The 21,992-nt window shown below is 40.4% G+C and overlaps 1 protein-coding gene across 1 annotated transcript in view; it reads right to left on the reverse strand.

The window, feature by feature from the left end:
* Positions 1–21,992, reverse strand: part of MAPKBP1 (mitogen-activated protein kinase binding protein 1) — a 152,685-nt gene that overhangs the window by 12,372 nt on the left and 118,321 nt on the right. Inside the window, exons 12-28 of the mRNA XM_018560054.1 lie at positions 21,142–21,326; positions 20,968–21,059; positions 19,586–19,711; positions 19,422–19,492; positions 18,096–18,220; positions 17,609–17,684; positions 13,470–13,581; positions 12,956–13,019; positions 12,178–12,300; positions 11,498–11,592; positions 11,243–11,310; positions 9,548–9,760; positions 8,862–9,019; positions 7,273–7,400; positions 4,564–4,743; positions 1,951–2,035; positions 256–536 (exon numbers count right to left, since the gene is read on the reverse strand). Of these exons, the coding sequence (XP_018415556.1) occupies positions 256–536; positions 1,951–2,035; positions 4,564–4,743; positions 7,273–7,400; positions 8,862–9,019; positions 9,548–9,760; positions 11,243–11,310; positions 11,498–11,592; positions 12,178–12,300; positions 12,956–13,019; positions 13,470–13,581; positions 17,609–17,684; positions 18,096–18,220; positions 19,422–19,492; positions 19,586–19,711; positions 20,968–21,059; positions 21,142–21,326 (2,182 nt within the window). The remainder of the gene's footprint in view (positions 1–255; positions 537–1,950; positions 2,036–4,563; positions 4,744–7,272; positions 7,401–8,861; positions 9,020–9,547; positions 9,761–11,242; positions 11,311–11,497; positions 11,593–12,177; positions 12,301–12,955; positions 13,020–13,469; positions 13,582–17,608; positions 17,685–18,095; positions 18,221–19,421; positions 19,493–19,585; positions 19,712–20,967; positions 21,060–21,141; positions 21,327–21,992) is intronic.

Raw genomic sequence — 21,992 nt, forward strand, 5'->3', positions numbered from 1 at the left:
CTGACAGGTGTGATCGTAGCTGCCTCTCCGAGTGCTCGATTCCTGCCATATTGAGTGGGGCACTCATATTAATAACGTGATGGATTAGTCTGACCCAGGGGCGGACTAGGCCCGGGGGCAGGGTGGCAATTGCCCCCCAGGCCTCTCTGATACCTTTGCAAACGCAGGATGCATCTAACATCATTAGAAGGAACCCATGCCCCTCTCCTGATGAAATTTTTTTTGTTTGTGATGTGCAGATTGTGATGAGCTTACCTTCATGTATAAGATCATGTACGGATTGTGTCTTCCTCATGTTGGACACTGCTGGGGAAAACGGCCCTACTTTGCCCATCTTGATTTCAGCTGGCTGTTTTCTCTTTCTCAGATAGGCTGGTTTTAAAGGGCTGGCAACTTCTTGATCCACTATATTGTGATTTTTTGCTTGATATTCAGATTCATTAGCTTGTGTGGCATACAGAAATGGACCCTGATTGTTAGAGTCTGGACTAACCTCTTGGTCAGACATTTCTGTGCCACAGATCCCAGGCCGGTTCCTAAAAGAAAAAAAAAAATGGCTTTGTTGTTTAAAAAGCCTCGATATGGAGGACATTCACTGGCAACTATTCATTCAATTTTGGTTCAATTGGGATAAGACAGTTTTGGTGTTTTAACCTTTGCAATACCAACATGTAGATTAAGAGAAAAGCTCCTCTAGATAATTCCTCTCTTGGGATGAAAGAAATTCTATGCATAATGCGATATTACTGACAAAAATGTAAGCAGAAAGAAGAGCAGATTGCTGGAGGAACTTGCCCATGCAACCTTGACATGAAGCTCCAGAATTGTGAACCTTTACATGGGGCCACACTGGCAATTATATGTTTTACCTAGTCTGCACCAAAACTGCATCAACACTCTGCAATCAAAATAAAATGGATTGCTTTGGGTGTAGGTTTTCTTGAAACCAATGCAAACTGGTGAGATGTTTTCTACACCAAATAAACTTGAGTACCTTCAGGAGTGGCAGATATTTATTGTGCCCATTAACTCAGGTGTGAAAGCAACTTCGGCTACTGTGTCAGAACACTCTCACAAATCTCGGCAACAAAGCCCCCAGGCTGGGCTTGGTCAACAGATTATAAAAGCCTCCATGTTCTACTTCCAACACAATTGTACCCCATGTGTGCTACCATCTGGAGATGTATAGTGCTGAAAGAGAAGGATTCCCCTGACCAATCCAAATGTTTTATATTGCACTTGAAGATACTAGGAGATTCTAGGTCATTTACTGTTAAATTAGAAAACGGGAATTAGTGAAACTGCACAATGCATCCCTCTAAAGGAGAACTATGAGGGGAGTGATTTTCACTCCCTTCATAGTTCTAGCCGACCTGTGACAATGAGACTGTCACAGGTCGGCTCAGTAGATCGGGAGGTGAGCGAACACATACAGGCGTTCGCTCACCTCTCGATCCTGTCACGGCTCTCTGCTGTGACAGGAGAGGGGCTGGATTCCCCCCTCCCAGCTCCGATCCGCCAGCGCTGACTGACGGAACGGATGGGGGAGGGGGCGGGTACACCTGGCTCTGCCTTTAGATAAGCAGAGCCAGCTGTCAGTCACGCAGCTGGGCGGATCCCGTCACAATTGTCGGGATCCGCTTCAGCTGCGTCGTCTCAGTATACCGCGAGCTACAGCTCACAGTATACTGAGCCTAGGGTGACGGGAGGACGCTACTTTGTGTCCTCCCGTTACCCTAAGGAGAACTATGAGGAAAAGACTTAACCCCATAGTTCTCCTTTAATATTTTTTTTTTGCTACAATAAAAAAATAAAATGCCAATATACTTTGTAACACCAAGAACAGCATACACCTTTAGGTTTCTGGCTCATCTTTTAAGACCTAAGCCCTTCTATGATTTAGTATACCTTACATAAACCCATATATATTCAAACTTGGGAGATACAAACCTGACAGCTGGTATCTGGGCCATAGCTAAAAACCGGGATGAGATGCTGGCACTTTCTGCCCTCACCGATGTCAAGACTGGTTCCTCTGTGGATATAAATGAGCAAGTTACTAAAACATACAATGTGCAAATCTAGATTGAACCTAAATAATACATGTATTTACCATAAATTGATTAAAAACCCTGAACCTGCAGCGCCCTCCCCCCTAAATCTTTACATATTTAGCTGTGACCGAGGGAAACATATGCACATGTTCACATATCCTTACAGTCCCTCTATGCTTATAGCAGAATGATAAAACAGGGGCTGCACTTATCCTTGCAATGGTTTGTGGGGAAGAACCAAGGATTTACACATACATTATTCACTTACTGAGTGATGGATGCCAGGAAGGGAGTGCAGGGACAGTGAAGTGGGGGGAACAGACAGAGGAGCAGAATGTGAGACTGGTGCAAAGATGCACATAATGCAAAAATATAAGAATAGCATACATACAAATAAATACTAGAAAACTATAGCTTCAACTTTATTTTAACCCTCTCAACACCAGCATGTTGCACCACCTTTCTTTTCCGACCATTTTTTCAGAACCGTGATAATTTGACAATTACTCGGTCATGTAGAAATTTTATATACATTTTTTGACACCGATAGACTTTTTTTGGGTGGTATTTGATAATCTGCTTGCTTTTTATTTTTTATTATTATATCAAAAAATAAAGATTGTGAACATCATCTGTAACCTGCTAGAGATGTCAAAGTTCTACAGGAGACTTTTTTCACGTGCCCATTGATTGTTTCCTATTGGCGGGAGGTTGTGGAGTATTTGCTGCTAGTTACTTCCATAAATGTCACCTCAACAAAAGTGTGTCTATTGGGATTAGTGGAGGAGTTGTCCCCTACCAATGCCAAATGTACTCTTAGCCTATTTTTCTGTGCCCATAAAGCAATAGCGATGTGTTGGAAGAAGCCTACTCCTTTCACAATACAGTTTTGGAAGAAATTGGCGAATTAAAATTTGCCTCTATAATTAGGATACTTACAATAGAGGCTGTGGTGCTAAATTCAACAAAGTGTGGGATGTTTGGATAGAACACTCAAATTCTGCAGTAGACTCTGACCTTTAATATTTGCTTTTGTTGGGCCCTCTGTGACTGACTTCCAATTTAATCCTTCATAAATACAGGGCAGCTCTTGACCTGCCCACAGACCACCTTTCTACATATTGCTGTGAATATCAAAAGGTCCAGTCTCTAGCACGTGAGCCAACTGCGGAGTAAGTCCCCTTCTTGTGGTAGATTCCAGGATGTTGTACTGTTTGTACGGTTTTATAATGCTATTGTATTTTACACATTTAATAAACATATTTCTTAAAAAAACAAAATAGGATTTCCCTTACTTTTCGTTATAAAACATCCAATAAAAATGCCAGGACATTACAAACATCATTGAAATGACCACTTTTTGTAAAGAGGACACCACCAGGTGTTATTTTTTGCCACAATTTTTTTGGAATCAAGAAATATGTTGGTATTGCTGTAGTCAAGGTGCGTTTAGCCTTTAAAATTCACCCACTAAAGCCACGTGCAAGTCTTCTGTTACTAGAGGGAGATGGAATTCCATGGTGTGCAATAGCAGTCATGAATAAATCCACAACACTTTAACCCCACCCCCACCCAAAAAAAAGAATCCCACAACATTGGTGGCCAGTGACCCCTCAATCGCAGCTTCCTCTGCTGCCGCCTGGAAGATTTATTGAATGGTTGCATTCAGTAAATCCTCCAATTTCCTCCTCCATTGTGAGAGAAAGGGGAGGGATCTCAGATATAAGCAGTAGAACACTTTACATAGAGCTAATGACAGTGGAAGTTTTTTAAAAATCCAGTCGGAATAACTGGTTTCCCCTAGAGGCTGCTTTACTACAGTGGCCGATAGGGGAGTGGTTAAATAATGATATACGGGATCTGATTAGTTGCCTTAGGCCATGAAAAACCAGTCACTAATTGGAGTTTCTCAACTCAACGGTAGAGATTCAGATTATTACATAGTAGAGCAACCTCATCTGTCAGGGGTCACTTTATTATTTACTCATATTTTCTCCCTGTCACAGCAGAAGAGTCAGCCTGAATTGAAAGCTACAAGGTCATACTTTCTCCTTCATGAGTTCAGTGCTGATAAATAAATACTTTAAATATGTGACAACAAAAGGTGCTGTCAGGATTACATAAAAGGGAACTATAAGCTATCTGCTAAGTGACTATTTTAACCTCCCCCAGGAGCCCAAACAGAGAGTCAGTTATCAGCCCTAAGCTCCAGTCACCCTCAATGTGGCCCCTATGCCGGTATGTTTTTTTTTTTACTCTAACAAGGAGTGAATGCATCTAAATCATAGCACATACCCATCCCCACAAGGTAAGGCTGCACTATTGTATAAACTAAAATGAAGATTCAGACTTTAAATATGTCCATTCTTTACCAGTTCTTTTTTTAACAAAACCAAATACTTTAATATTCTAATGTGCATGCTGGAATTCTCCATCTCATTTGGGAATTGTTAGTATCACACAGGCGTACAACATTAGTGAAATAAATTTAGCAGGGAATTGCAACAACCTGGGCCATTGTTGGCGGACAGATTTCCAAAGTGCTGTTTGAGGAACTTTTCCTGATCGGGTGTCTGTGGGATATCACCATTTAGAACCAGGCAGGGGGTGTCCAGCTCCTCAACCTCTGCTTGCTCTTCTAGATCTGACGAGTTCCCATCTACACTCAGGGGCTCCGTGCTTTCCGAATCTTCTCAGCGCCACAAGCGAAATAAAACAGCACCGTAAGTGGCAAGAATTGAAATGCAAAATAATGTGATGATAATTTCTGAAATGGAGGACTCCAGATCTTCTACTGACTAGCGCAAGCATAGTGAGCATACAAATTGGTCAATTCACTAAGGCATACAAGTTATTTCAACCACACACATTTTCAACCCATGATATTGTTTTCCCCACAGCTAGCTACAGCTCAATTTACTCTATTTTTTGATCTCATGACTATTTATCTTATTTGCCAACCAGAAGCTAGCAAGGTTTTAAAAGGAAACCTGCTCTTTGTCCATACTAGGCAAATTAGATAGGTTTGAATAATAGCAGGCTATACCTATGCCCTCGATCTGCCATTGCAGCTCCAAGAAACAGTAGTCTTGGTGGTAGTTTTAGGTGTGGGAAATACATTAAGCTTCCTCATAATGTAGCACTGAGTGTCTTAGCCAATCATCAGACTTAATCACTGTCACATGTAGGCCGAGGAGGAGTTTACAAAGCCATTTGAACATTTCCACTTGTTAAGACATTTTAGTGTGCATGGAGAACCAGAGGACCACATGGGTGGCAGAGGGACACAAGAGGGCCAAGTACAGAACACATATATGGCTCCCATAGTTAGCCAGTTACTTTCCCTGATATGGGCAAAAACCTATGTGAAAATCTTTTGAATTGACTACAAAATGCAAAAAATAAAATAACATGCATGCAGTAAATTCAGCTAATCTGAAAGTTAAAACCTTTGGTGAAGTGAGTACATATTTTACATCTTAAAAATTAGCAATTAATGTGCATGGTAATGAAAATATTGCATATGATCTACTTTACAAATTGATCCCAAAGTATTAACAATACAGAAAGACTATCTATACATTTTCCCTTAAATCTGGCTATACTCTTGGCAATTCTTGAGCTTGCTACGTTGACTAACTACTGGAAATCTTCCACCCATGGTTTCAAGCGATTGAAAAAGTAGAACTGGTCAAAAAAAGGCTTTTAGCTGGGACTACAGTGGCACTGATAGATTTTCACTGCAATTCTGATCACATGCCATTTAAAACTAGAAAAAAACAACAACAAAAGATCCAGTGAGTGGGAGCGTATCTTCTTTATTTTAGACAAAAACGAGCGCGTAACCCTTACAGTGCGGGGTAGCACCACTGCAGTTTTTTACATGTGCAGAGTTTTAAAAAAAGTAAAACTCTGGACATGAAAAAAAATTGCAGTGGCGCTACCCCGCACTGTAAGGGTTACATGCTTATTTTGAGTCACTGAGCTGGATAAGTTAGGCAAATAAAGACTTCTGACTTTTCTAAACTGCATACTCTTCCCAGTCAACAATGGCAGCCACCACATTTCCTAGCAGGTTTACTTTAAGGACATCATTGTCAAACGACAAAAAAAAAAACAATCTGATGCTGGGAGACAAACAAATGACAATTACAATCTGTTGAAAGTAAATAAATTACATATACTTAAATTATGTATGTTTTATAGTACAGTTATGCACATTTCATAAGACTATCATTCTCAGGTTCGAAAATCCAGGAACACAATGAGCACATCTGATTTTCATTAGTCCCTAAATGGAAATGAATCAGGGACCCCAAATGGGAACATTCAGATCTGGCCAAACAGGACATTCTAGTTTGAGCATAAACAATCTGGCTTTCTGTGTATGGTCAGTTGAAAACCTGATTACTCCAAACAACGCTCTAGTACAATAGCTTTAGCGATGCCCTATGCTAGCATAATGTCGGACTAACAGACGGATCTGGGGACATATAAGGGGTCAGTAAGGAAGGAAGAGAAGACCAACAATTCTGCAATGATTGATGAACAAAGCAAGGAAAACTGCAATCACCTTTCAGAAAATGGGTTCTCCTATGCAATATTATGTGTATATCATATACTAGGCATATAATAATATCAATGAAGAAAATACCTCTACCCAAATCTATCCAATTTGTGAAATTTACGTAAAATTACCTTTACGTTCCCCGTTTTTAAAAAATGTAATGCTCTCCTCCCCTCCTTGCACACTCTGTTGATACCACTTGTGTTGGCATTAAAAGACCTGCTCTCCATCATCTCCATTGCCAGTGGGGCCAACACCAAATGTTGACTGGCAGCAGAAAGAGCATCAGGGAAGAGATCGCAGGCTTTTCAAGTCAAAGCTACAGGTAAAAGTACAACTTTACACATATTTACACCATAATCCACAAAAAACAATATAGGCTTCATTGCAGAAGTTTTGGATGGTGGTATCCTCTAAAAGGATCTAAAGGGTAAATACCTGTGTGATTAGGCTCTGACAGTTGCAGCTTTTCCTCAATTCATGTGCCTGCCAAGGTTGCAACTCTGAAAAAATCTCAGCTTCTCTAACCCAGAACTACTATAATGTCTATGAGTCAGAGAATGTCTGGTCTCACCAAAGCATAATCACATCGGCGTTTTACTTCCTGAAAGAATCCACAAGTGCAGCCACTTGTATAAAGCCATTACTGACCTTCATTTGGGTGATCGGGGCTAGACAGGCGGCTGCTGCTGTAATCCACTGAGCACGCACTATCCGGGCTGTGCTTCTCTTGTACTTCATCATAACTTCCATGAGGGAAACCTCTTACCTTAAACTCACTATGACAAAAAAAAGATCAGTATATAACAGCACCAGAAGTATATATCATATACAAATCATAGTGCCTGTATAGCAGAGGGTATGAAATAAAAAACCTATAGAACAATTTCACAGATAAGCAGCTGAGACATTGTAACGCACATTAGAAAATATATGTGATCATACAACACACATTGTGTAATCTACATTTGTCTCCGGCAAGGGTAAGAGCAATCGTGTGTCATTCCCAAGCTGGCCTGAAAAGAGTGATACCACTTATTTCCACCTTTATTGTAGCTAATGGTAATTTCCCTGTACGGTGTTAGCTGCAAACATCTCAGGTGATCACTGTGGCAAAATTACATAATCTGTATGCAGTGCAGAAATTGTGCACTGCAAAAGTAAACATCAATGATGTCTCAATGATGTCTACTAGAAGCTAAAACCCTGCCTGCATTTCATATACCGAACAGGGCACTGTGCAACAAACGCATCCTAAAGAGGACTTCTGATCATTTATGTAGGAACAATAAGACCCTTTTTAGTTTTGTTAGTCATTAATTAGACACACGCAACAGTTGATACACAGGGCAGCAGATCTCAGCACAATTAGCAAGGAATAAGTGGAAACCATCTGATATGTTGCAGTCTAGGCAGTTCAGATTTCAAACTGCTGTAATGGTTTTCACGCTCTAAATGGTCATGGAACCACTCAGATTGTGCAATAGATTGCATTTATTTTACAAGGCTTTCATTGTACATACACAATTTTAATGAAGGGCAAAAATATGCAAATGTCATTGCAATCCAACAATGCATCGTTCTTGTGCTATATTATGCATCCGCTCAATAGGCTCACTTCAAGCACTCCAGTTTCTGCCCCCACTAGGTGGCAGAATAATACATAGAAACATACAGTATGTATTTTGTCATGGGAGCCCAGATACCTTTTGGCTAATAATTCACATGAAATCTTTTTCCCAGTATGGACATCCCCTATTTTTGAATAGCACTAGAAGTGAACCAGTTAATAGGCTATAGAAATAAACATTTCCAACTCTTTATGATTTTTTTAAAAACAAAAGTCTATATGGTACACTCATTCAAAACATAAGTTCACTATATAATTGTTGTTCACAGCAGCCAGAATATTCCACATTAAGCAAAAAGGCCTTTAAGCGCAAACATTTTTAAAGCCTATGGAGGGTGCTGCTGCCATCAGTTCACAGACATAGCTAGTACAGATTCCCAGCACTGCTTCAGCATTACTACAAAGTAAGCCTGCTGTTCAGGGAACGCCCCAAACTAAAACTATGTATTAAAAAACAGTTGCTTTTCCTCACATTTTATTCGCAAACTTCAGAGAAAGACGGCACGGGAGGCACATATACTCTACAATCATGTGAACGTTAGTAGGACTCATGGAAGTTGTTATCTTTTTCACATGACTAACTGGTTGCCAGCAAAGTATTATAGGTTACCTGAATGTATCCAAAGCCTGTTCCTCCCCTGTATCAGGGTAGATGACACATTCTTTGCCCTCTGGTGTATCCAATTCCTGTTTAAAAACTCCATCCTCACATGACATTAACCGAATAACACGGGGACGCGTAGGGCCACAATGAGGGACAAAGGGGTCCTGGAACAGATAAATAGTTTAAAAAAAAATATTGTTATAAAATATCTAAAGATAAATAGATTTGAAGCAGTAAAGTGTTAGAAACCCCTGCCAGATTTGTATTGCCATCTCTGTCCCTAATGGGAAAATGTAAACTCTACTAGTCATGGGGACCATTGTCACCAAGACAGAACATTTGATTTAGCTTTAGATCTGCAGTATCCCCTTGCTGAAGGCAAAAGCCCCTTTATATACAATTAGTCATTCAATCATAATTTGCCATGTAAAGAACAAGTTCAGTATTTTTTAAAAACTAACCCTCCCTAGCCCCTAACTAAAGCTTTAGGATAGGCTAGCCTTGGTTGGAGTCCAAAACGTGGTAAGGTAATTTTACGTTTAAAAATTAAAAAGATCAAAAGGTTAACTTCTACCTTCAAAATAAATAGAGTACACGGCATAATGTTTCCTCCAGTACCATTTTGAAGAAAGCTTGCTGTACAAAATGAACTGCACTATACTAAGGGTGCTATGCTTGTGCACACTCCTCACCATACTAGCCTGTGGGTTTGCATCCAGGAACTTTGCCCCCTGTTCCTCGTGGTGCCCTAGGAGGTCATCACACGGAGAGAAAGATTCTAGCTGACGAAGATCGAGCATCGACTTCACTGTCATTTCAAGGTCTCCAGGATGGGACCAGCGGACACGCTGTCTGGGTGTCTTATCAAGAGAGTCTGAACGCTGGGGAATGCAAGCCTCCTTACCCTTGGGATAGAAAAGAAAAATTACCACTATTCAATTGAAAGACTTGTATAACAAACTAGCAATCCCTCTTTCAGTTATTCATTTTGTGCATTATTTCCAGCCAGAAAATATACATGTGATGTACGTACAAAATAAAACATGTTTCATACAATCTAGGTAGAATACATCTGGGTGAGTCAATGATAGAAAACGATCTAGGTGTCCCGGTAGATCATAAACTTGCAATGCCAATCTAGGTACTTTACAATATACTTTCCTGCAGCAATAAAAGGCATAGTCTTACGTGAACCTGAGATAAAGTGAAAATGTGAGATCTTATAGGGATCATCTAAAAAGTTTAATTTTGCAGAACCTTTAAAATGTTACCTTTTAGCTTGAATTTCTCAGCAGTGCACTTCCTGTCATGTGACTGTTTAGGCACTCCTGTTATGTATCCTCATAACTATCTCTGCAGTGTGAGATCTAAGGCACTGCTGTCGCAGACTGCTAGACTCATGAGATTTGGAGTGAGACATGGTGATGTCACTACTGCATACCTCCCAACTGTCCCTAATTTGGAACCAAATCTCCCTGTCCCTCTTTCCTTGCTAGTTGTCCCTCTTCTTGGTTTCATATACAGATATGAAAAGATACTAACTACCAAAAGTGTTGCTTTGCACTAAAACCTTTATTTTATCTCTTATCTTGTTTGCCATGCTGAAAAGCCAGTATAAAGGAAACGTAAGGGTAAAAAAAACAACAAATCTAGCTTTAACCAAAATATTTTGGCATACAAATTCTTAATGGTTGGCATAATTTGTGGCATGGCAGGGGTGCATCCATGGCTTAAACCCGTGTTGGAAGGTGTCCCACTTTCTCGTCTTACAAAGCTGGGAGGTACGTTACTATGCTGCTCATTGTTCCCCCGAGGGCCTGCTGGAGGAAAAGCAGTACCTCAAGACATGAGGTGCAAGGATATCCCTGCTTCTACTTTATTCATTCTGTGGATCTAGACTTTCTGCACTTCTCCTGTTGCACCTTGATCTGATCATTACCCCTCCAGTCATCAGGGGCCACTGCTGCCATAAAGAAGCAAAGTCCTGCCTCTACCAAGATGGCTGTCTCTATACCTGGGCAGTGTGGAACAAGGCATGAAAGTGGTAACCAGTTGATACTGGTGACTAGCCCTTTGCTCTCTGCTTTTCTTTTTGGAGAGAGAAGAGAGAGAGAGAGAGGGGACAGATTAACTGAATTTATTAATTTGCTTTGAGAAGTGAACAGTCTATACTCCTTTAGTAATCCAGCCCTAGTGACAGCCAGAACTTGTTGGTGGTCTTGTATCTGATCACTTCAATCATTAAACACAGATACATTGTTACAAAACAAACGATTAGGACAATATGTACAATTCTACTGATCATAAATCTTTAGTAAACCACGCAATTTCATTCATAACGGCTAATTGGATCCTGGCACACAACACAAGAACCTTTGGAAACATACCTTCTTCATTTCCCAATAAGATCCACTTCTTTTAAATGAGTCAGCAATATTTGGGGGCTTAACCAAACCTAAAACATGAAATAATGCGGTTATTGGAAAATGTAAAAATATAAAGTAAAGCCTCTAACGCTGTATACAAAGAAAACTACAAAAACCAGGATGCCTCTGTAAACCTTAGGAGAACACAGAAAACCAAAACAAGGAAAACGCATTACTTAACTTGACAAGGTCTAACTAAGAAACTTGTTGCCTTACCTGTGATCTCCTCATCACTCGCTTCATCAATCCCCTCTTTGTCGCTGTCAGATGATAGTGCAGGAACTGGACACATCACTGCAATAGTCTCTCGTCTGTAAACATAGAAAGACTTGAGTGATCAAACACATCTAGGCTGGGACTAGAACAAGTTAAATGTTAAAACCACACCAAGATCAGAAAGGCTATAAAAAGGGATCTGATCTGAAAGGCTTGTTCTAAATCAGCTTTTCAAAGTGTGGTTTCGATGAAAATGAAAGTGGATACCCCACAGTGTCCTTGCTTTCAAGTCTTAAAATGCCAACTGATCAGATGCAATGAATTTTCACAGTGTACTATACCAGCAGCTTTCATTTGCAGGTGGCACTCAGGTGAAATGTGGGGAATTAAAGGAAACCCATAATAAGAAATAAACATGGCGGCTTCTATTGGTAACCGATCTTTCTAAAATTTACTGACCCAGAACAAGTGGGCAAAAAAATAACGGACTTTTATGAACCGCCTTCTTCATAAACCATTGAAACCAGTGCATCACAATAACCTTCATGCAACTAGTATTTTCAAAATTAAGTGTAGCAGCAATAGTGGCCCCCATAAATTGAAGGTTAATACAAGCCAGCATAAAAAAAAAATCTTCAAGTATAAAAATGTATAAAAAACTTTCCATTCCAGTTCCATACCGTGAATTGGGTGTCTTGTGGGGCGTTGTTTTCTCCACTACCTTCCCACGTTGTCTCATTTCAGGCAGTCTTTGGCGCATACTGATGGTCATCTCAGAGCTGAGGCGCCAGATAAAAATGCAGCTGCAGAAATAAAGCATTAATGGGCTTTTTGTCACAAATAAGAGCATTCCCCTAATATAAACCAGCTCATTTCATCATCCCCAAGTGCCAGTGTGCCTTTACAAGCACTCAAAATACAAAAGGTTCATATCCAATGACCGCAAAAAAGGCTATGGGAACTTTTGGGTTTGGGTCCATCTCACGGAATGTGTTCCTACATTATTCTTAAGGAACCATTGATTTTAAGCTTTTAATACATAATTCCATTTTAAAAGAGTTTAGCTTAGAAGATAAGGCAGATAATGGCACTAAAGTGATTCCATGCTGAAAACTGTGGCTGGAACCGCTGCCATCATATAGGTGAAGACACCTGCCAAAGCCTACATGCAGACTTCATTTATTTGCAAAGTATCCAGCAACTCTCAGTTCCATCTGCCACCCATGCCACCTATTGTAACTGAAACCAAAGTACAGCATTCAAAACATACCTGTCACTTGGGTCAATCCCTCTAGGTTTACACAGCCACTATACACACAATGTTTGTGACATTTATTACACATACACTTTTTTTTTCAATAAATATTTCTTAGTTTATGATCTTAATTTTACTTTCTTAATCTTAGTATAAAGAACAATATGTACAAAAGCACTGGGTATTCCCAATGGCATGCATACCTGTCTCCAGACACAGTTATAAGGTGCTTGCAGTCATTGGTGAATTTCATTCCTGTCACAATCTCTGTAAAACAGTTATAAACGGTTTAGTTAAAGTAATTGGATGCATTATTTGTTGTTCAAGTAAAAACGACGACATTTCAAACTATTTTGCATTTTATATATGCAGAAGATCTGTAGTAGACCTAGGATTGGCCATACCCTTGTACAGGACACAGGAGTCTTATGCCAGGCATACACACACACAAAAAAAAAGCTAATCAGTTGTGCTGTCAGAATATACCAAAATACAAATAGTCTAGCTAGCGTGGATGGACGAATCTCCCACTGCAACTATTGGATTCTGACAACTGGCATCCTCCACTGTCAGAATACATGAAGGTTGACTGAAGCCGATTGACTCAAGTCACTGTGCAAAGTTTCGCCTGGTGACTTCTAAAGGGAGATGTTTTTAATTCATCTGCAGCATGATAAGCCAGACTGCGGGTGGTAAGGAATTGAAAAATGTTATTACCTGAATGTCCAAACATGGTGGCCACACATTCCCCAGTATAGAAGTCAAAGATTGATAGGTTTTTGTCTGAACTGCTTGTAGCGATATAAAGCCCAGATGGGTCCGTTTGAACCTGGAGGAATCAAGAATAAGATTAAACAATTAGTTGCAGAGGAAGAGCTACAAAAAGAAAATTGTAGGGTGTACTTGACACAATAGAGATGTTGAGATGATATACCTACAACAACCAATCACCACCACCTTGGTAAGGCTAAGGAGAGCTGACCAGGCTGGCAGATATAAGTACTCAGCATTCTAAAAAGCCCTTTGTGTTGACTTGTTACAGCTAGGGCATAAGAGTATAACACAAACATGGTTTACAAAATGAAATAACAGATACCAAATGACTCTAATTGATAAATTGCATTGAAGATTTCTGCAGTAGTTTTGTAGCACAGCCCAGGATTTTGCACTGGCAGGGCGGAGCCCCTCAATTGTGTAGGGACAAGGCTTCTTACATATGAGAATACCTTATTTGGTCTACTAGACCATGCATTAGTCAGGTAGCCTGTAAAACAAATACAGTACTACAAGCAAGATCCATTACTGTGGTACTAAGTGACAACCATGACCTAAATAAATTGTGCTGAAAATAACAGAAAAAAAAGTAAAAAGTGAATCAAGATAAGCCTACTCTAACTATGCTGACTAAAGAGAAAGTAATAAAACCACAAATAGACAGCTGCCATATTATCCCCATATTGAGGGAACACAACATTCCAACTTGACTGTCAGTGGCAGTCAGATTAATCCTTAGGTCAATTATTTCATGGATGGATTCTGAATGTAAGCTTAAAAAGTGAACCTGTATGGGTAGAAATATAAAAAGCAGTGAATGTTAACTGTATTTTCCAGTTTTGTCATGTAATGAGCATGTAGGCAGAGATGTCCCAAAGACTCAATTCCTGCCAGCGCTAAAGCCTGCTATTAAAAAAGAGAACTATGGGGTAAGTGTTATTCCCCATAGTTCTCTTTAGGGTCACGGAAGGACGTATAATAACCTCCTCCCATGACCCAAAGCTCAGTATATCGCGAGCTATTGCCCGCCATATACTAAGGGCGCTGCAGCCAGGACGGATCCCGACAATACTGTTGAGATCCACCCAGCTGCGTGAGTGACCGCTGGCTTGGACTATCTAGAGGCAGAGCCAGCTGTGCCCGCCCCCTGACCGTTCGTTTCTCCACTCAGCACTGGAGGATCGGACGGGGGAATCCCTGCGGGGAGCGGTGACTGACAATCACTGCTCACTGCAGGGAGACGATTGGGAAGTGAGCGGATTGGCTGCATGTTTCTGCTCACTTACCGATCGATAGAGCCGACATATGACAGCTTCTTTGTCACAGATCGGCTCTAACTATGAGGATGAGTGGAAATCGCTCACCTTATAGTTCTCCTCTAAGGAAAAAAACTCAGCAGCCATATTTCTCACAGATTTACCTTAAGGCATCCAGGAAATCCTATTCATCTATGTGTTGGTATGACATCATGGCCATAATGACCAATCAACTTCTATCTTTTTATACAGCTCTCAGTGCAGCTTAAAGTCCATTTCCACCTTTGTAAGTTATTTGCATTTATTGTGGTACTGAAGAGGTGCAGTGATGATGTATACATGTGCACATTTTCATGACTCACATTTTAGGCTTTACTGTTTGTTTTTAATGAAGGTTTTATTAGGCCTGGAGCCTTAAAATTTCTAAATTTTCTCCACAGGAAAATCGGATGGTAATAAGGCTGTAAACCTCTCCCCCTCCCTTTGATTCATTGTAACATGCTCATGAAACACTAGCTCTGCCTTTCCACACAATACACTGTCTGGGGGAAGGGGTGCCACTATGAATACTAATGAATGGGAGAGCTCAAACAGAGCTTGCAAAACACAGAGGCATTTCCATGAGGAGATGGAGAAAAGCTAACAAAAAATGTAATTCTTTGTTTTCATATAGGTCAACTGCATATACCTACTTCATGTACACTCAGCGTTTATTGCGGACATGTGTTTTTTTTTTTTAAATTTCTCTGCAAAGGTGGAAATGGGCTGTTGCATTTGACAAATTTCTAGAACAAGATAGACATTTGGTTCTTTAGTGCTTTAATCACCCCCCAACCTTATTACCCTAACAATAATAACACTCAAAATTCCAAAGAAATAAAGAGTACAAGACACCAAGATGGCAGCGCCAGTCACAGACATGGGAGTACAATATAGAGATAGATAAAGAGAGAAAACGATGCACACATACACACTGCATGCAAAGCACAGCTACCATGTATACAAATCATTACTAGAGCTTGAAATATTCCCTGCGGATTTATGTCCAGTTCGCTGACTGTGCTTTAATGTCAGCAGTAAATAATGCTGATTAGCATTTACTACTAAGCAAGGAGCCAAAAAATCTATGACTGTCCTGGAAAATCCACTTAACCCTTCTATCCTCAGTCAGCACACATGTACAGTCCCTGGACAGAAGCATCATATATGAATACTAAGCAGAGAAATGCCTTGGATTGTAGACATTTCTATATTCATATAATAAGTAGCCAAATTACGAAAGAGGGCAAACAAAATATTTTTCCGATTAACAGCCATACTGAATCAGCGGCCCTCCAGAATCAGAGAAAATTCGCTAAATGGACATAGGAGAACCTTTTTTCCTTTTGGTATGGAGATGAGGGTGTGCGGTATGCTGTAGTCTGTCAGAGGAGAACTGGGCAGGGCTGACAATGATCGGGATGTCAGTGCAGCAGAGGCTATGTATGGTCATCCCAAACAGGAAGTTCATAGCTCACTGGATTTCAGGCAGATCAACAGGAATTCTTCCGTGCTCGAGTGCTTTAAAAGGGATAAAGCATTGAAAAATGTACAGTACCTGTGATGCAGACATGTTTTGAATGTGTTTTTCTTTTCCCCCAGATATACAGTTTAAAAGAACTGTGCGCAGACTACACGTGGCTTCAACAGCATTTAATACATACAGGGCATTTTACAAGCACTCCCCCCAAATACTGCAACATTTTAGAATGGCATAATGGGGTTGATTTACTAAATGAATTAAGCATGTTCACTTTGCAAAGTGAATGAGGAGAACTTCGCAAATTTCCCTAGTAAATAAACCCTATTGACTATGAAACAGACGCAAAAATAGATATGAGAGAAATGTCACCAGCCCCCCAAATTACTTCATCCGTCATTGCTATGCCTGAAGAAGGGACCCTGTGCGGCCCCCAAAGCGCTTGTGTTAAATGACATGAGTTTTCAATAAACCAACGATCGATTATCCTTGAAGGAATCTGGTGTGCTGGTGACATTTCTCTCATATCAGTTGCAACTTGCGGCGCCATCCGCAGTCATTCCAAGCACCCTTCCCCGAATACGGGGCTTTCCGGTAAGGAGTGCAACATGCCTTCTCTATCTTAGATGCAAAAATAGCTCCCCACTCAGTTTCTGACATTGCAACGGTTTTTTTGCATTTACTGCTCAATTATACATTGTTCTACATGTAGACAGATCTCCAGTACACAAGGCACCTGAGTGGAAAAAAGAAAAAGTCAAAAGGAAAACTAGGAGGATGCTAAAGCATATAGAGATGCATCTTTGTTTTCTGCACTTCAGGCCCCATATTTATAGCTGATTGTATACAGAACATGCAATACCATTAAAAAAAAAATCAATTCTGTAATTTGTAATATATTTGTAGGATTCCATGGATGTTTAGTGGTTGGCCTACATACACTGCTCTGGCTGGGGAGACATGATCTTCTGGAGAGAAAAAAAAAAAAAGGAGGAATACATTTGCCTGGCCTCCTGCATGAGTGATCGGGCCAATACCAGAGTCAATACTGGAAATATGACAGTGGTGCTGCAGCTGTATTGCCACTGATGTTGCTCCTTCTTACTATATTGAACTATAGAAGTATTTGGCTGTACTTTACATAGTTGGCCATTGTGTATCCAGATCGCCAATTTACCCATTGGCCAGGGCATTATGGGAGCTACCTAACCAGGTGCTAGAGAGGAATGGCCATATTAAAAACAAAATAGCTGGGCTTGTAGGCTGTGTTTTCTGTATGAATCTAGTGACCTGCTGGATATACTTACTTTAATGAGAGTTCCATCTTCACTTTGGGAGCCCTTGTACAGCTTCTTCTGCTTCCCACTGCTTATGTTAAATATCCTGAAAAGCAAAACAAGAGGGTAATTTAACATTATTGATACTTAAGAAATGTATCAGGTAGTCCCGGACTTGGGTAAAATATTAGGCTGATTAGGCTCAAAGGGTACTCAAAGAAGATGCTTTGTTACTATTGATTACTATAGTCAATAAACAAAGCAATGAAAAATACAATGAGCAAAGTACAGTAATCCACAGCAATCAGATTTCAGTTTAGTGATGCCAGATCAATTTAGACAATTCTGTGTGGCCGGAATGGGTTCATTGCCACTAGCAAGTCATGGCATACAAAACATACAAGAATGTCTGCAAGCTTTACAGTTACAAGCCAGAGCAGTTTCCTTTACATCTTATTGCTGATCTTCCATTCTGCATATGAAAACACAAAGCTAAAATATAAAAATTAGACGCTACCTGATATTTCTGTCCTGACAGCCAATGGCTGCATATTTCAGGCCAGGGTCTACATCCATATCATACAAAGTTGTTTTACGTACTATATGGTGGGTGCGTTTGAAATGGATGGCACCTTCTCCTGTCTGAGAAAGAAAGTCACAATTACCAAATCGTAAAATAAACAAAAATCAGCTTCTCTTTAGGACAAATGAATTACAGGCTAACCACTTTCTTATTATCATCTTTCAAGCTATCGCGCCCCCATCCCCCACCCCCCATTTCAAACCCCCTCTTATATCCATGTGTCCACATTTCTGCAAGATCCGTGCTCTGTATGCCACAGGGAGCAACCGGACCACCACTGCAAACTCTCCAGACAGTGCCTTGCTCCCTCTGCTTATGCATGGAGAAAATAACATACATTCTTATGAATGGGCTTTCTATCATGCATCCCAATAATGGACAACAAACTGGCTGGGAGAGTATACGGTAGCAGCTCACTATGGATTGCGCAGTGTGGATCTGGCCATATGAACTTAACACATTATGGTATCATAGTTGCTACCTAAAAGACCTGTGTGCTACAATAAATGATAAAATGCATTAATGCAATGCACAATTTTGCGCTGAAGTTGCTAGAGGGTCAGACCATTATAAATAGGGAAGCAGGTTGTTTACCACGACAGTAGAAGTGATTTTTTCTGAAGATACGGGTAAACAAAGCGATTTAACAGCCTTTGAACGTGGGATGATTGTTGGCGCTCGGAGCCATGGAGTGAGTATCAGCAAAACAGCAGAATTCATTAAATGTTCAAGAGCAGCTGTTGTTAAAGTGTTTAAAGACTGGACTGTCAGCCGAAAATCTGGGTCTGAACGTGCGAATTGTGGCCGTCGGCGACTAGTCAATGTGAGGGCAGAACGGAGAGTGGCAAGACTGGTACAAGACAACAGAATGGCAACAGTGCAGTGTCAGATTCCTCGCATCACCTTTCAACATCTCGTGGAGTCATCTCGTGGCCCAAAGAAGTACTGATGGGGTGGTCATAATAATCTGGCCACTCAGTGTATAATCAAAGAGGAATGCTGGATGTCTTTGCAAAGGGACCATAACTTTTATTACATGCACAAACAAGTATACATCACACATAACATTTCAAAGCGTTTCTTATAACTGTTAGAAGAGCCACAATACAGCTGCTGACTGTTTGATATGACTGATCTAATTGTCAGAGGGTTGCGGTTTAATAGTAGGGCCATGTTTATAGACCTTTACTGCATTTGGTAATGATGAGTTGTTTGCACTTGTCACTACTGTAAGTGTAAAGATATCGGAAATTCACGTACCTGTTCAGCAGTGCGAAAATAAATGCTCTTATCGGCTCCACAGCTGATCATCCGCACTTTACCATCGCTAGCTGGAAAAGTAACAGAGCTTGTGTATAATAATGACGCAGTGCCATCAAATTTCAGATAACACTGAACTTTGTAAGAAGCAACAAAGAAATTACCGGCAAATTTTACAGCAGTGATAGATGAAGAATGATCATCCAAAGTTTGCTGGAGGCTGTAATCCTTAGAAGCATCTAAAACGTGGATAAGTCTGTCTCGGCTGGCGGAAGCCAGGAGGTTTAATCCTGATAATAGGAAGAAGAAAATGATTAAATAAGGATACATGTGTTAACTGACAGATGTCCCTAATGGATTTAAGACAGTACAAATTCTCAAGGTAAAAACACTTTCTAGAAATTTAAAGCAGAATCACAGTTTAAATAAAAACTCCCCTGCAGAAGGTGCAACATGGCTACAGAAGCAGATAAATCATTCATGCATTAAAGTTTATCAGGTAGCAATGCAGGAGATCCTATGGTAATGGTAGGTCCATCCTTAAGCTCAGGTGTGCACCTTGTGGGTTGGTACTGCAAAAATCAGCGTTTGGGGTACCCAGTTTGGTTAAAAAGTGTTATTAATTCAATAACTTTCTATGAAGAAACATTTTAGAGGTTCATAAACAGTCAGAGGCGGATTACTGTGAGCCACAGAAACTATAAATGGATACCCAAAGCTGTACCATAAAAAGTATGTGCAACCTCTATTGTAAAATATGTGATTACAATTGCAACTGCTGACCATCCATGAAAATATCAGATGCCAGGTTTCCTTGGTTTTCCTGAACAATGATGTACCACAGCAACAGCTAATACACTAAACCTGTATATCATGACCCACTCAAGTAGGTACAAAACACTTTGCTGATCATCTCTCTGCCTTTCTGATTAGAGTCTCCTGAGCTTAGTCAATGAACTCTTGTGAAGGATATGCCTAAAGGTCTGGTGGATGTTTTTAGAAAGGCAGAGCAGAGGAGCAGGCTGTTTTGTGCTTGTTGTATACAGTATGTTAGATGGTCTGGCATATTACTTGACCTGGCACATTACCAAGAGCAGACTGTTTTGTGCTTGCTATAGATGTTGAAAGGTCTGGCAAATTACCATATAGGCCATTAAAAACTTACAGGGTTATTCACAAAAGTGTGGAGTGTTTGGAGAAGGCAGGAGAACAATCTAGCCGAAACTAGAAAGTGAGCTTAATTGGAATATGTTTCCAAATCCGCTATTTTGGCCTAAATCGTTCACTTCTCCTGCCTTCTCCAAACTCTTCACCCTTTTGGGAATAACCCTGTTAGGCTCTTCTCTGCAAGCTGGAAAATGCGTTAGTTCAAACTGGTACAGTGAGAAAGCTACATGCCAGTAAAAAGACATCTAACCAGCTAAATGAACTAAGGGTAACAAACTATCACTGTCAGTCAACATTTGTCTGGAATTTCCCATTTAGAGACATTCATAGTATGGAACAGTCAGTCAATTATGAGAATCAAAATACAGGAGATTCTTACCGGTCTCCGCCTTTGAGTACTCTAGACAAAGAATCTCAGAGTCATGGGCTTCTACCTTCAACAGCTCTGTAAGAGATTGTAGTTCATGTACCCTATGGAACGAATGTAAAAATGTCAACTCTGCAATATAAAGCTGTGCACAGCAACATCATTAATCAATTGTAATGCCATTACCTAAGAGTACCAGTCCTGTCCCCTGATGCCAAGTGCTGCCCATTGGGACTCACACACACAGAGCGAATGCCAGTCTTGGTGTCTAGTACTTGAGGGTCCACTTTATCAGCCAGGCCAGCACAATTGTAGTCAGTGTCCAGCAAGGCCTGTGTGTTATTATCTATCAGGAGGATTTTCATCAGATCCTGGAAAAAGAGGGTTAAAGTATATTAGAAAGATGTTAAACTGATGCCTTGCTGTGCAAAAACATATTTAGTTGCCAACATGAGGAAAACACAGTTATGGTGATGTATTGTTTGAAGAACAACACAACATAGAAATTCCTCAATTAACTGCATGCTCTAGTAAGAAGGTCAAGAAGCCTATGTGCCTGTCTTTTATGAAGAACATATTAGCCACACTCACCCAATATTTTGTGGGACATAATGGGGGTAAACCTTTGCTTCCAATTTTTGCCTAATGAACAGAAAGCTATAGCTGGCAGAATTTGGACGTAGAGCTGTGTATTTAGAGGACACTGTTCTTCTAATCTGGCCAATATACCAGAGGTAACTTATAAAACACAGCGGTTTCTATACAATATCTGCAAACCAGTTGTAATATATATTTGTACCTGGTATTTTTTATCCTAAAGGTCTAAACAGTGACTTACTTGTTTATACCATGGTGTCAAATCCCCTAAAGACCTTGGCCTACTGAGCACGTGATAGTACATACATTTTCCTCTTCGCTCCCACCCCTCACTTCCACTCATTCACCGATTTAACACAAAAACAGCGCCTTGCTGCATTCTTAAAACGGACGGGCAAGTTTTTCATAGGTCTGAATGAAGCCAACATGGTTGCCTCCCT

This window comes from Nanorana parkeri, unplaced genomic scaffold (assembly GCF_000935625.1).
Source record: "Nanorana parkeri isolate BGI_ZX_2015 unplaced genomic scaffold, ASM93562v1 scaffold430, whole genome shotgun sequence".
In the NCBI taxonomy this organism is placed as follows: domain Eukaryota; kingdom Metazoa; phylum Chordata; class Amphibia; order Anura; family Dicroglossidae; genus Nanorana; species Nanorana parkeri.